Here is a 15,165-nt window from a genome sequence, read left to right on the forward strand (position 1 = left end):
TCTCAAATATCAATATGCCTTGCATACTGTTGTTCAGGCTAGTTATCATTGTTTTGGTTTGCAATGGACCCCGTAGTTCCACTCTCCGTACCTCTGATACCTCCTTTGTCCCACCCCCCACACATGCGGTGACCTCACCCATTGAGACCAGCATGTCCAGAGATACAACCTCTCTTATCATCACCCAGTGCCTGGGCTTGCCTCCGCTGTACCCGTGCCCCACCATACCCTGGTCTGCACATTATGCCCAGAATCTATTCTACCACGCCCATAAATCTGCTCCTTTTATTCCTTGTCCCCAACGCTCTAGGCGACCAATTTTGATAGCCTTTAGCCGCACCCTCATCCTGCTACTCCTCTGTTCCTCGGGTGATGTGGAGGTAAACCCAGGCCCTGCATGTCCCCAGTCACCCTCATTTGTTGACTTCTGTGATCGAAAAAGCCTTGGCCTCATGCATGTCAACATCAGAAGCCTCCTCCCCAAGTTTGCCTTACTCACCGCTTTAGCACACTCTGCCAACCCTGATGTCCTTGCCGTGTCTGAATCCTGGCTTAGGAAGGCCACCAAAAACTCTGAGATTTCCATACCCAACTATAACACTTTCCGTCAAGATAGAACTGCTAAAGGGGGAGGAGTTGCAATCTACTGCAGAGATAGCCTGCAAAGTTCTGTCATACTTTCCAAGTCTATGCCCAAACAGTTCGAACTTCTAATTTTAAAAATTAATCTCTCCAGAAATAAGTCTCTCACTGTTGCCGCCTGCTACCAACCCCCCTCAGCTCCCAGCTGTGCCCTGGACACCATCTGTGAATTGATCGCTCCCCATCTAGCTTCAGAGTTTGTTCTGTTAGGTGACCTAAACTGGGATATGCTTAACACCCCGGCAGTCCTACAATCTAAGCTTGATGCCCTCAATCTCACACAAATCATCAAGGAACCCACCAGGTACAACCCTAAATCCGTAAACATGGGCACCCTAATAGACATTATCCTGACCAACTTGCCCTCCAAATACACCTCTGCTGTCTTCAATCAAGATCTCAGCGATCACTGCCTCATTGCCTGTATCCGCCACGGGTCCACGGTCAAACGACCACCCATCATCACTGTCAAACGCTCCCTGAAACACTTCTGCGAGCAGGCCTTCCTAATCGACCTGGCCCGGGTACCCTGGAAGGATATTGACCTCATCCCGTCAGTTGAGGATGCCTGGTCATTCTTTAAAAGTTACTTCCTCACCATATTAGACAAGCATGCTCCGTTCAAAAAATGCAGAACCAAGAACAGATATAGCCCTTGGTTCACTCCAGACCTGACTGCCCTCGACCAGCACAAAAACATCCTGTGGCGAACTGCAATAGCATCGAAGAGCCCCCGTGATATGCAACTGTTCAGGGAAGTCAGGAACCAATACACGCAGTCAGTCAGGAAAGCAAAGGCCAGCTTTTTCAAGCAGAAATTTGCATCCTGTAGCTCTAACTCCAAAAAGTTCTGGGATACTGTAAAGTCCATGGAAAACAAGAGCACCTCCTCCCAGCTGCCCACTGCACTGAGGCTAGATATCAGTGGTGACCGTGTTAAGTCCGTGATAATCGAAAACTTCAACAAACATTTCTCAATGGCTGGCCATGCCTTCCACCTGGCGACTCCAACCTTGGCCAACAGCCCCGCCCCCCCCGCTGCTACTCGCCCAAGCCTCCCCAGCTTCTCCTTTACCCATATCCAGATAGCAGATGTTCTGAAAGAGCTGGAAAACCTGGACCCATACAAATCAGCTGGGCTTGACAATCTGGGCCCCCTATTTCTGAAACTGTCCGCTGCCATTGTCGCACCCCCTATTACCAGCCTGTTCAACCTCTCCTTCGTATCATCTGAGATCCCCAAGGATTGGAAAGCTGCCGCTGTCATCCCCCTCTTCAAAGGGGGAGACACCCTGGACCCAAACTGTTACAGACCTATATCCATCCTGCCCTGCCTAGCTAAGGTCTTCGAAAGCCAAGTCAACAAACAGATCACTGACCATCTCGAATCCCACCGTACCTTCTCCGCTGTGCAATCCGGTTTCCGAGCCGGTCACGGGTGCACCTCAGCCACGCTCAAGGTACTAAACGATATCATAACCGCCATCGATAAAAGACATTACTGTGCAGCCGTCTTCATCGACCTGGCCAAGGCTTTCGACTCTGTCAATCACCATATTCTTATCGGCAGACTCAATAGCCTCGGTTTTTCTAATGACTGCCTTGCCTGGTTCACCAACTACTTTGCAGACAGAGTTCAGTGTGTCAAATCGGAGGGCATGTTGTCCGGTCCTCTGGCAGTCTCTATGGGGGTACCACAGGGTTCAATTCTCGGGCCGACTCTTTTCTCTGTATACATCAATGATGTTGCTCTTGCTGCGGGCGATTCCATGATCCACCTCTACGCAGACGACACCATTCTGTATACTTCCGGCCCTTCCCAAGACACTGTGCTATCTAACCTCCAAACGAGCTTCAATGCCATACAACACTCCTTCCGTGGCCTCCAACTGCTCTTAAACGCTAGCAAAACCAAATGCATGCTTTTCAACCGTTCGCTGCCTGCACCCGCACGCCCGACTAGCATCACCACCCTGGACGGTTCCGACCTAGAATATGTGGACATCTATAAGTACCTAGGTGTCTGGCTAGACTGCAAACTCTCCTTCCAGACTCATATCAAACATCTCCAATCCAAAATCAAATCTAGAGTCGGCTTTCTATTCCGGAACAAAGCCTCCTTCACTCACGCCGCCAAACTTACCCTAGTAAAACTGACTATCCTACCGATCCTCGACTTCGGCGATGTCATCTACAAAATAGCTTCCAATACTCTACTCAGCAAACTGGATGCAGTTTATCACAGTGCCATCCGTTTTGTTACTAAAGCACCTTATACGACCCACTACTGCGACCTGTATGCCCTAGTCGGCTGGCCCTCGCTACATGTTCGTCGTCAGACCCACTGGCTCCAGGTCATCTACAAGGCTATGCTAGGCAAAGTGCCGCATTATCTCAGTTCACTGGTCACGATGGCTACACCCACCCGTAGCACGTGCTCCAGCAGGTGTATCTCACTGATCATCCCTAAAGCCAAAACCTCATTTGGACGCCTTTCCTTCCAGTTCTCTGCTGCCTGCGACTGGAACGAATTGCAAAAATCTCTGAAGTTGGAGACTTTTATCTCCCTCAACAACTTTAAAAATCTGCTATCCGAGCAGCTAACCGATCGCTGCAGCTGTACATAGTCCATCTGTAAACTACCCACCCAATTTACCTACCTCACCCCCATACTGCTTTTATTTATTTACTTTTCTGCTCTTTTGCACACCAGTATCTCTTCTTGCACATGATCATCTGATGATTTATCACTCCAGTGTTAATCTGCTAAATTGTAATTATTCGATTTATTGCCTACCTCATGCCTTTTGCACACATTGTATATAGATTCTCTTTTTTCTACCATGTTATTGACTTGTTTATTGTTTACTCCATGTGTAACTCTGTGTTGTTGTCTGTTCACACTGCTATGCTTTATCTTGGCCAGGTCGCAGTTGCAAATGAGAACTTGTTCTCAACTAGCCTACCTGGTTAAATAAAGGTGAAATAAAAAATAATTAAAAAAAATAGCTTCATCTGGTTAGTGAGGCTCGACCTGACCGGGTTATGTGTTGTGAAGCTAGCCACAATAAGGATTAGGCACAATAGTGGAATTTGCAGTTTGCCTTCAAAATAAAAGTACATCTTTGAAAGTGATGCAGGAGGTTACAATTGGTGGAATCATGCCATATTTAGACTAGATAATATTAAACAAGGTTGGAATGTGAGGCACTGAAATGGGGTATCAGTCTACTCGGTGACACCCACAGAAAACAAATGTGAAGAGTTTACGCAAATATTAGCGTTGTAGCTCTTATCGCGGGACTGTGACTGTGTGAAATCACCTCCCCAGTCAGCCTGTTGTGTGTATTGCACTGTACAGCTTTACCTAAAGATTGGGGATCAATGAAATGGGGTATCAGTCTACTCAATACCCAAGATATTTTAAGCCAACGTCCTCCTCAGAGTTATCAGACTCCAAAACATCCACGCAGTATTGTTTTTCCTCTGGAATAGTGTTCAATACACAAAGGTCGACAACAAAGTCCCGCAATAAGAGCTACAACGCTAATGTTCTCTGGGTGTCACTGAGGAGACTGATACCCCATGTCATTGATCCACAATCCACAGGTAAGGCTGTACAGTGAAATAAGTATGCCCCCAATGCAACTCTAAAGTATAATACATCCAGTGTGATTTCAACAGATTATTGTCTTTTGTTGATTTTATATAACATTCCAACCTCGTTTAGCATGATCTATTCAATTATGGCATAATTATACTATTTGTATTCATTTGCATCACACATCATGTTGATTATGTTTTACTGGTAATGGGGACATATGTAAATGTCAACAAAATAACTTTTTGGTCAGTGTAGTGTGTGTGCGTAAACTGTATTTAACTAGGCAAGTCAGTTAAGAACAAATTCTTATTTACAATGACGGCCTACCCCGGCCAAACCTGGACGACGCTGGGCCGCCCTATGGGACTCCCAATCACGTCCGGATGTGATACAGCCTGGATTCGAACCAGGGACTGTAGTGACACCTCTTGCACTGAGATGCAGTGCCTTAGACCGCTGCATCCATGTGTGTGTGTGTGTGTGTGTGTGTGTGTGTGTGTGTGTGTGTGTGTGTGTGTGTGTGTGTGTGTGTGTGCGCGTTAACTACTTAACTGTACTAGAATGCTTAAAAGACCACCAAAATGTTAAATATTGGTTATCGGTATCAGGTTTTTTGGGGGGACAAGGAAAATATTGGATATCGGTATCGGACAAAAACAACAGCACGACAACAGCCTCTACAACCACTGTGATTATTATTATCTGACCCTGCTAGTCATCTCTGAACGTTTGAACATCTTGAAGAACAATCTGGCCTTAATGGCCATGTACTGTTATAATCTCCACCCGGCACAGCCAGAGAGGACTGAGAGCCCAGAGCCTGGTTCCTCTCTAGATTCCTGCCTTTCTAGGGAGTTTTTTCCAAGCCACCGGGCTTCTACATCTGCATTGCTTGCTGTTTGGGGTTTTAGGCTGGGTTTCTGTACAGCACTTTGTGACATCTGCTGATGTAAGAAGAGCTTTAGAAATAAATGTGGTTTGATTGGCACACTCTACACTCATAGTGCTATGGCTGTATGTGTCTGAAGCAGCGTTGTAGCCCTGAAAGAACTGGGGACATATGAATGTTTTGTAGTGTCAGAGCCCTCTCACCTCAATGACATGCTTCTTGCTGGACTTGTCCTTGGAAGCCCATTCTATAGATCCTCCTCTCAGGTCCACAGTGAACTCTGGTTTAGACTGGCTTCCTCCAAACTATGGGGAGAGAGCAGAAACACACACACACACACACACACACACACACACACACACACACACACACACGTGACAATGGATCTTGTCAAACCCACTGTCAACCCAGAGGGTTGTTGGTGAGGTATCAGCACACTGTTGTGTCTTAGAGAGTCATCCACTAGACTACAGCTGAATCACTTGGTTCGGTCTATAGGCTTGTGTCCCATATGGCACCCTATTCCCTATATAGTGCACTACTTTTGACCTGAGCCTTACGGGGTAGTATAGTAGTGCACTATATAGGGAATAGGGTGCCATATGGGACACAAGCCTATGAAACCCACTTCCTACATGGAACCCATTGACTGGACTGTCTGACCCCTCCCACTTTAAGGATCCCAACCTACAGTAGTGTCTCTCTTCAAGGATGGGGGAGAGGAGGGATGGGGGGAGAGGAGGGATGGGGTGAGAGGGGGGATAGGAGGGATGGGGTGAGAGGAGGGATGGGGTGACAGGAGGGATGGGGTGAGAGGAGGGATGAGTCGGAGTCAGAGTCTTTCTCTGGTCTCTCCTCCAACCGTTATGGGGTCTGAGACGCCGAAGCCTACCACCATTAGCTCTGACAAATTGAACACCCTAGTCATTGGCAACTCCATTACCCGCAGTATTAGACTTAAAACGAATCATCCAGCGATCATACACTGTTTACCAGGGGGCAGGGCTACCGAAGTTAAGGATAATCTGAAGATGGTGCTGGCTAAAGCTAAAACTGGCGAGTGTAGAGAGTATAGGGATATTGTTATCCACGTCGGCACCAACGATGTTAGGATGAAACAGTCAGAGGTCACCAAGCGCAACATAGCTTCAGCGTGTAAATGAGCTAGAAAGATGTCGGCATCGAGTAATTCTCTGGCCCCCTCCCAGTTAGGGGGAGTGATGAGCTCTACAGCAGAGTGTCACAACTCAATCGCTGGTTGAAAACTGTTTTCTGCCCCTCCCAAAAGATAGAATGTGTAGATTGGCCCTCTTTCTGGGACTCACCCACAAACACGACCAAGCCTGGCCTGCTGAGGAGTGACGGACTCCATCCTACCTGGAGGGGTGCTCTAATCTTATCTACGAACATAGACAGGGCTCTAACTCCCCTAGGTCCACAATGAGCCTGCCAGCTTAGTGGAGTCTGCCACTAGCACAGTCAGTGTAGTCAGCTCAGCTATCCCCATTGAGACCGTGTCTGTGCCTCGACCTAGGTTGGGCAAAACTAAACATGGCAGTGTTCGCTTTAGCAATCTCACTGGAATAAAGACCTCCTCCATTCCTGTCATTATTGAAAGAGATTGTGATACCTCACATCTCAATATAGATCTACTTAATGTTAGATCCCTCTCTTCCAAGGCAGTTATAGTCAATGAACTAATCATAATCTTGATGTGATTGTCCTGACTGAAACATGGCTTAAGCCTGATGAATTTACTGTGTTAAATGAGGCCTCACCTCCTGGTTACACTAGTAAACACATCCCCCGTGCATCCCGCAAAGGCGGAGGTGTTACTAACATTTATGATAGCATATTTCAATTTACAAAAAAAAAAGATTGTGTTTTCGTCTTTTGAGCTTCCGGTCATGAAATCTATGCAGCCTACCCAATCACTTTTTATAGCTACTGTTAACAGGCCTTCAATAGCGTTCCTCAATGAGTTCCCTGAATTCCTATTGGACCTTGTAGTCATGGCAGATAATATTCACATTTTTGCTGACTTTTCACATGGGAAAAAATTCACACCCACTCCAAAAGGCTTTAGGAGCCATCATCGACTCAGTGGGTTTTGTCCAACATGTCTCTGGACCTACTCACTGCCACAGTCATACTCTGGACCTAGTTTTGTCCCGTGGAATAAATGTTGTGAATCTTAATGTTCTTCCTCATAATCCTGGACTATCGGACGACCATTTGCAATCGCAACAAATAATCTGCTCAGACCCCAACCAAGGAGCATCAAAAGCTGTGCTATAAATTCTTAGACAACCCAAAGATTCATATATGCCCTTACAGACTCTCTCCACCTACCCAAGGACGTCAGAGGACAAAAATCAGTTAACCACCTAACTGAGGAACTCCATTTAACCTTGCGTAATACCCTAGATTCAGTTGCACCCATAAAAACAAAACACTTGTCATAAGAAACTAGCTCCCTGGTATAAAATCTGAAATACCAGAGCCCTGAAGTATACCAGAGCCCTGAAGTATACCAGAGCCCTGAAGTATACCAGAGCCCTGAAGTATACCAGAGCCCTGAAGCAAGCTTCGAGAAAATTGGAACGGAAATGGTGCTACACCAAACTGGAAGTCTTCAGACTAGCTTGGAAAGATAGTACTGTGCAGTATCGAAGAGCCCTCACTGCTGCTCGATCATCATATTTTTACAACTTGAGGAGAATAAGAACAATCCCAAATGTATTTTTGATACTGTCGCAAAGCTAACTAAAAAGCAGCATTCCCCAAGAGAGGATGGCTTTCACTTCAGCAGTGATTAATTAATTAACGTCTTTGAGGAAAAGATCATGATCATTAGAAAGCCAGTATTGAGTAGCTTGGATGAAAGGTGCCCAGAGTAAACGGCCTGCTCCTCAGTCCCAGTTACTAATATATGCATATTATTATTAGTATTGGATAGAAAACACTCTGAAGTTTCTAAAACTGTTTGAACGATGTCTGTGAGTATAACAGAACTCATATGGCAGGGAAAAACCAGAGAAAAAATCCAAACAGGAAGTGAGAATTCTGAGGCTGGTCGATGTTAAACTCATCGCCTATTCAATTCCCTGTAATATATGGATCTGTTTGCACTTCATACGCCTTCCACTAGATGTCAACAGTCGGTAGAACGTTGAACAAAGTTTATACTGTGTTGTGGCGCCGGATGAGAGGGGAATGAGTCAGTGGTCTGGCAGATTGCCAGTTCCTGGTCACGCGCATTCCTCATGATATCGATAACTTCCACAGACAGAAGGAATGCTCCGGTTGGAACGTTATTAGATATATATGACAACAACATCCTGAAGATTGATTCTCTACTTAGTTTGGCCAGTTTATTCGACTTGTAATATAACTTTTTGAAATTTTTACACGTGTAATACACATGCTAGCAAAAGTAGCTACTTGGACATAAGTAATGGACATTATCGAACAAAACAACAATTTATTGTGGAACTAGGATTCCTGGGAGTGCATTCTGATGAAGATGATCAAAGGTAAGGGAATGTTTATGATGTAATTTCGTATTTCTGTTGACTCCAACATGGCGGAGAAATGTTGTTAAATCTGAGCCCAGTCTCAGATTATTGCATGGTGTGCTTTTTACGTAAAGTTTTTTTGAAATCTGACACAGCGGTTGCATTAAATCTGCGCATTTCTCCAAAGCTCAGTTGTCCTGAGTCTGGACAACACTGCCAGGACCTAGGATCAAGGGAGACACGTTTTTTAATACTATATCTCTTGACACATTTATGAAAATAGTCTTGGCCTCTAAACCTTCAAGCTGCATACTGGACCCTATTCCAACTAAACGAGTTGCTTCCTGTGCTTGGCCCTCCAATGTTGAATATAATAAACGGCTCCATCCCTATCCACCGGATGTGTACCAAACTCACTAAAAGTGGCAGTAACCAAGCCTCAAACCTTGACCCAGAAAATATCAAAAACTAAAAATCGGCCTATATCGAATCGCCCATTCCTCTCAAAAAATAAAATTGCCTTCCTGAAGACAAATAATGTATACGAAACGCTTTAGTCTGGTTTTAGACCCCGTCATAGCACTGAGACTGCACTCGTGAAGGTGGTAAATTAACTTTTAATGGTGTCAGACCAAGGCTCTGCATCTGTCCTCGTGCTCTATTCATTTTTAGAGATTGTAAACCCAAATTGGTCAACACGGGCAAGTTCAGGCCTGGGTTAGATCTTATCTGTCAGAAAGATATCAGCTTGTCTTTGTGGATGGTTTGTCTTCTGACAAATCAACTGTACATTTCGGTGTTCATCAAGGTTCCGTTTTAGGACCACTATTGTTTTCACTATATATTTTACCTCTTGGTGATGTCATTCGGAAACATAATGTTAACTTTCACTGTTATATGGATGACACACAGCTGTACATTTCAATGAAACATGGTGAAGCCCCAAAATTGCCCTCCCTGGAAGCCTGTGTTTCAGACATAAGGAAGTGGATGACGGCAAATGTTTTACTTTTAAACTAGGACAAAACAGAGATGCTAGTTCTAGGTTCCAAGAAACAAAGAGATCTTCTGTTGAATCTGACAACTAATCTTGATGGTTGTACAGTCGTCTCAAATAAAACTGTGAAGGACCTCAGCATTACTCTGGACACTGATCTCTCTTTTGACGAACATATCAAGACTGTTTCAAGGACAGCTTTTTTTCATCTACGTAACATTGCAAAAATCCTAAACTTTCTGTCCAAAAATGATGCAGAGAAATGAATCCATGCTTTTGTCACTTCTAGATTAGACTAATACAATGCTCTACTTTCCAGCTACCCGGATAAAGCACGAAAATAAACTTCAGTAAATGCTAAACATGGCTGCTAGAATCTTGACTAGAACATTTGATCATATTACTCCAGTGCTAGCCTCCCTACACTGGCTTCCTGTTAAGGCAAGGGCTGATTTCAAGGTTTTACTGCTAACCTACAAAGCATTACATGGGCTTGCTCCTACCCATCTTTCCGATTTGGTCCTGCCGTACATACCTACACGTACGCTACGTTCACAAGACGCAGGCCTCCTAATTGTCACTAGAATTTCTAACAAACAGCTGGAGGCAGGGCTTTCTCCTACAGAGCTCCATTTTTATGGAATGGTCAGCCTACCCATGTGAGAGACGCAGACTCGGTCTCAACCTTTAAGTCTTTATTGAAGACTCATCTCTTCAGTAGGTCCTATGATTGAGTGTAGTGTGGCCCAGGGGTGTGAAGGTGAACAGAAAGGCACTGGAGCGACGAACCACCCTTGCTGTCTCTGCCTGGCCGGTTCCCCTCTCTCCACTGGGATTCTCTGCCTCTAACCCTATTACAGGGGCTGAGTCACTGGCTTACTGGTGCTCTTTCATGCCATCCCTAGGAGGGGTGCGTCACTTGAGTGGGTTGATACTCGCTCGGCCTTGCCTCAGGATGGTAAGTTTTTGTTTGTAGATATCCCTCTAGTGGTGTGGGGGCTGTGCTTTGGCAAAGCGGGTGGGGTTATATCCTGCCTGTTTGGCCCTGTCCGCAGGTATCGTCGGACGGGGCCACAGTGTCTCCCGACCCCTCCTGTCTCAGCCTCCAGTATTTATGTTGCAATAGTTTATGTGTCGGGGGGCTAGGGTCAGTCTGTTATATTTGGAGTATTTCTCCTGTCTTATCCGGTGTCCTGTGTGAATTTAAGTATGCTCTCTCTAATTCTCTTTCTTTCTTTCTCTCGGAGGAGGACCTGAGCCCTAGGACTATGCCTCAGGACTACCTGGCATGATAACTCCTTGCTGTCCCCAGTCCACCTGGTCGTGCTGCTGCTCCAGTTTCAACTGTTCTGCCTGCGGCTATGGAACCCTGACCTGTTCACCGGACGTGCTACCTTGTTCCAGAACTGCTGTTTTCAACTCTCTAGAGACGGCAGGAGCGGTAAAGATACTCTTAATGATCGGCTATGAAAAGCCAACTGACATTTACTCCCGAGGTGCTGACTTGCTGCACCCTCTACAACAACTGTGATTATTATTATCTGACCCTGCTGGTCATCTATGAACGTTTGAACATCTTGGCCATGTTCTGTTATAATCCCCACCCAGCACTCAGAGCCTGGTTCCTGTCTAGGTTTCTTCCTAGGTTCTGGCCTTTATTAGGGAGTTTTTCCTAGCCACCGTGCTTCTACATCTGCATTGGTTGCTGTTTGGGGTTTTAGTCTGGTTTCGGTACAGTACTTTGTGACATCGGCCGATGTAAAAAGTGCTTTATAAATATATTAGATTGATTGATTGATGGGGGGAGGAGGGATGGAGGAGGGATTGAGTAGAGGAGGGATTGAGGAGGAGGGACACCACTCACCCAGCTGGTCCCGCCCCCTGGCCTTTAGCAAATAGCAGACACCACTCAACCAGCTGGTCCCACCCCCCTGGCCTTTAGCAAATAGCAGACACCACTCAACCAGCTGGTCCCGCCCCCTGGCCTTTAGCAAATAGCAGACACCACTCAACCAGCTGGTCCCACCCCCCTGGCCTTTAGCAAATAGCAGACACCACTCAACCAGCTGGTCCCGCCCCCTGGCCTTTAGCAAATAGCAGACACCACTCAACCAGCTGGTCCCACCCCCCTGGCCTTTAGCAAATAGCAGACACCACTCAACCAGCTGGTCCCACCCCCCTGGCCTTTAGCAAATAGCAGACACCACTCACCCAGCTGGTCCCGCCCCCTGGCCTTTAGCAAATAGCAGACACCACTCACCCAGCTGGTCCCACCCCCCTGGCCTTTAGCAAATAGCAGACACCACTCAACCAGCTGGTCCCGCCCCCTGGCCTTTAGCAAATAGCAGACACCACTCACCCAGCTGGTCCCACCCCCCTGGCCTTTAGCAAATAGCAGACACCACTCACCCAGCTGGTCCCACCCCCTGGCCTTTAGCAAATAGCAGACACCACTCAACCAGCTGGTCCCGCCCGCTGGCCTTTAGCGAATAGCAGACACCACTCACCCAGCTGGTCCCACCCCCCTGGCCTTTAGCGAATATCAGCAAGGAGCCCTGGAGAACCGTCCAGGACGACGTCCAGTTCTTCCTGTAAACAGACATAAATAACACACAGACATAAATAACACACAGACACAAATAACACACAGACAAACACAAACAACACACAGACATAAATAACACACAGACAAACACAAACAACACACAGACATAAATAACACACAGACACAAATAACACACAGACACAAATAACACACAGACATAAATAACACACAGACATAAATAACATACAGACATAAATAACAGACAAATAACATAGACATCAATAACATAGACATAGCTCCATAAGTCTTCTCATCATCATGTTGAATCAACTACCACTTCATATACAGCCGGTCCGATATCACTCCCTACCCATTCCCTAGGCCATAACCCTTCAATGTTGTGGCTGGTTGTGTTGCGCTGAAGGAGTAGTTTCTCTACAGGTGTTCTCATCCTGTTTCTATCCTAGTCCAGTACAAATCACCCTACTTTCTGAGGGTGTTCTCATCCTGTTTCTATCCTAGTCCAGTACAACTCACCCTACTTTCTGAGGGTGTTCTCATCCTGTTTCTATCCTAGCCCAGTACAACTCACCCTACTTTCTGAGGGTATTCTCATCCTGTTTCTATCCTAGTCCAGTACAACTCACCCTACTTTCTGAGGGTATTCTCATCCTGTTTCTATCCTAGCCCAGTACAACTCACCCTACTTTCTGAGGGTGTTCTCATCCTGTTTCTATCCTAGTCCAGTACAACTCACCCTACTTTCTGAGGGTGTTCTCATCCTGTTTTTATCCTAGTCCAGTACAACTCACCTTACTTTCTTTCCATGCTCAGTGATCTTGGTCACGTTGAGAATTCCACACTTCTCCGAAGGCTGCAGAGAAACAATGAGAGAAGTCATCATCACAAGTAGACAGACAACAAGCAGACCAACCAAACAGACGGACAGAAAGCAGCGTTACGGTAGAGGGACAGAAAGCAGCGTTACGGTAGAGGGACAGAAAGCAGCGTTACGGTAGAGGGACAGAAAGCAGCGTTTACGGTAGAGGGACAGAAAGCAGCGTTACGGTAGAGCAACAGAAAGCAGCGTTACGGTAGAGGGACAGAAAGCAGCGTTACGGTAGAGGGACAGAAAGCAGCGTTTACGGTAGAGGGACAGAAAGCAGCGTTACGGTAGAGGGACAGAAAGCAGCGTTTACGGTAGAGGGACAGAAAGCAGCGTTTACGGTAGAGGGACAGAAAGCAGCGTTACGGTAGAGGGACAGAAAGCAGCGTTACGGTAGAGGGACAGAAAGCAGCGTTTACGGTAGAGGGACAGAAAGCAGCGTTACGGTAGAGGGACAGAAAGCAGCGTTACGGTAGAGGGACAGAAAGCAGCGTTTACGGTAGAGGGACATAAAGCAGCGTTACGGTAGAGGGACAGAAAGCAGCGTTACGGTAGAGGGACAGAAAGCAGCGTTACGGTAGAGGGACAGAAAGCAGCGTTACGGTAGAGGGACAGAAAGCAGCGTTACGGTAGAGGGACAGAAAGCAGCGTTACGGTAGAGGGACAGAAAGCAGCGTTACGGTAGAGGGACAGAAAGCAGCGTTACGGTAGAGGGACAGAAAGCAGCGTTACGGTAGAGGGACAGAAAGCAGCGTTACGGTAGAGGGACAGAAAGCAGCGTTACGGTAGAGGGGCAGAAAGCAGCGTTACGGTAGAGGGACAGAAAGCAGCGTTTACGGTAGAGGGACAGAAAGCAGCGTTACGGTAGAGGGACAGAAAGCAGCGTTACGGTAGAGGGACAGAAAGCAGCGTTACGGTAGAGGGACAGAAAGCAGCGTTACGGTAGAGGGACAGAAAGCAGCGTTACGGTAGAGGGACAGAAAGCAGCGTTACGGTAGAGGGACATAAAGCAGCGTTACGGTAGAGGGACATAAAGCAGCGTTACGGTAGAGGGACAGAAAGCAGCGTTACGGTAGAGGGGCAGAAAGCAGCGTTACGGTAGAGGGACAGAAAGCAGCGTTACGGTAGAGGGACATAAAGCAGCGTTACGGTAGAGGGACAGAAAGCAGCGTTTACGGTAGAGGGACAGAAAGCAGCGTTACGGTAGAGGGACAGAAAGCAGCGTTACGGTAGAGGGACATAAAGCAGCGTTACGGTAGAGGGACATAAAGCAGCGTTACGGTAGAGGGACAGAAAGCAGCGTTACGGTAGAGCAACAAAAAGCAGCGTTACGGTAGAGGGACAGAAAGCAGCGTTACGGTAGAGGGACAGAAAGCAGCGTTTACGGTAGAGGGACAGAAAGCAGCGTTTACGGTAGAGGGACAGAAAGCAGCGTTACGGTAGAGGGACAGAAAGCAGCGTTACGGTAGAGGGACAGAAAGCAGCGTTACGGTAGAGGGACAGAAAGCAGCGTTACGGTAGAGGGACAGAAAGCAGCGTTTACGGTAGAGGGACAGAAAGCAGCGTTACGGTAGAGGGACAGAAAGCAGCGTTACGGTAGAGGGACAGAAAGCAGCGTTACGGTAGAGGGACAGAAAGCAGCGTTACGGTAGAGGGACAGAAAGCAGCGTTTACGGTAGAGGGACAGAAAGCAGCGTTACGGTAGAGGGACATAAAGCAGCGTTACGGTAGAGGGACATAAAGCAGCGTTACGGTAGAGGGACAGAAAGCAGCGTTACGGTAGAGGGACATAAAGCAGCGTTACGGTAGAGGGACATAAAGCAGCGTTACGGTAGAGGGACAGAAAGCAGCGTTACGGTAGAGGGACATAAAGCAGCGTTACGGTAGAGGGACATAAATATAAGCTTAGTAAGACTGGCAACAAGCAGAACAACCCTTTCATAACAGTTTGAATTGAAAAATCGATTTCCCCACAGCTCACTCTGTGTTACTGTCATCATCACCGTCATCATTATCATCACCACAACCGTGATCATCATCATCATCATCATCATCACCACAACCGTGATCATCATCATCATCAT

General features: G+C 46.8%; 1 protein-coding gene across 1 annotated transcript in view; it reads right to left on the bottom strand.

The window, feature by feature from the left end:
• LOC129813624 (rho GTPase-activating protein 12-like) overlaps positions 1-15,165 on the bottom strand; it is a 123,267-nt gene that overhangs the window by 13,841 nt on the left and 94,261 nt on the right. Inside the window, exons 10-12 of the mRNA XM_055865973.1 lie at positions 13,008-13,069; positions 12,158-12,239; positions 5,339-5,440 (exon numbers count right to left, since the gene is read on the bottom strand). Coding sequence (XP_055721948.1) covers positions 5,339-5,440; positions 12,158-12,239; positions 13,008-13,069 — 246 coding nt within the window. The remainder of the gene's footprint in view (positions 1-5,338; positions 5,441-12,157; positions 12,240-13,007; positions 13,070-15,165) is intronic.

Source organism: Salvelinus fontinalis, chromosome 17, assembly GCF_029448725.1.
Source record: "Salvelinus fontinalis isolate EN_2023a chromosome 17, ASM2944872v1, whole genome shotgun sequence".
Taxonomy (NCBI): Eukaryota; Metazoa; Chordata; class Actinopteri; order Salmoniformes; family Salmonidae; genus Salvelinus; species Salvelinus fontinalis.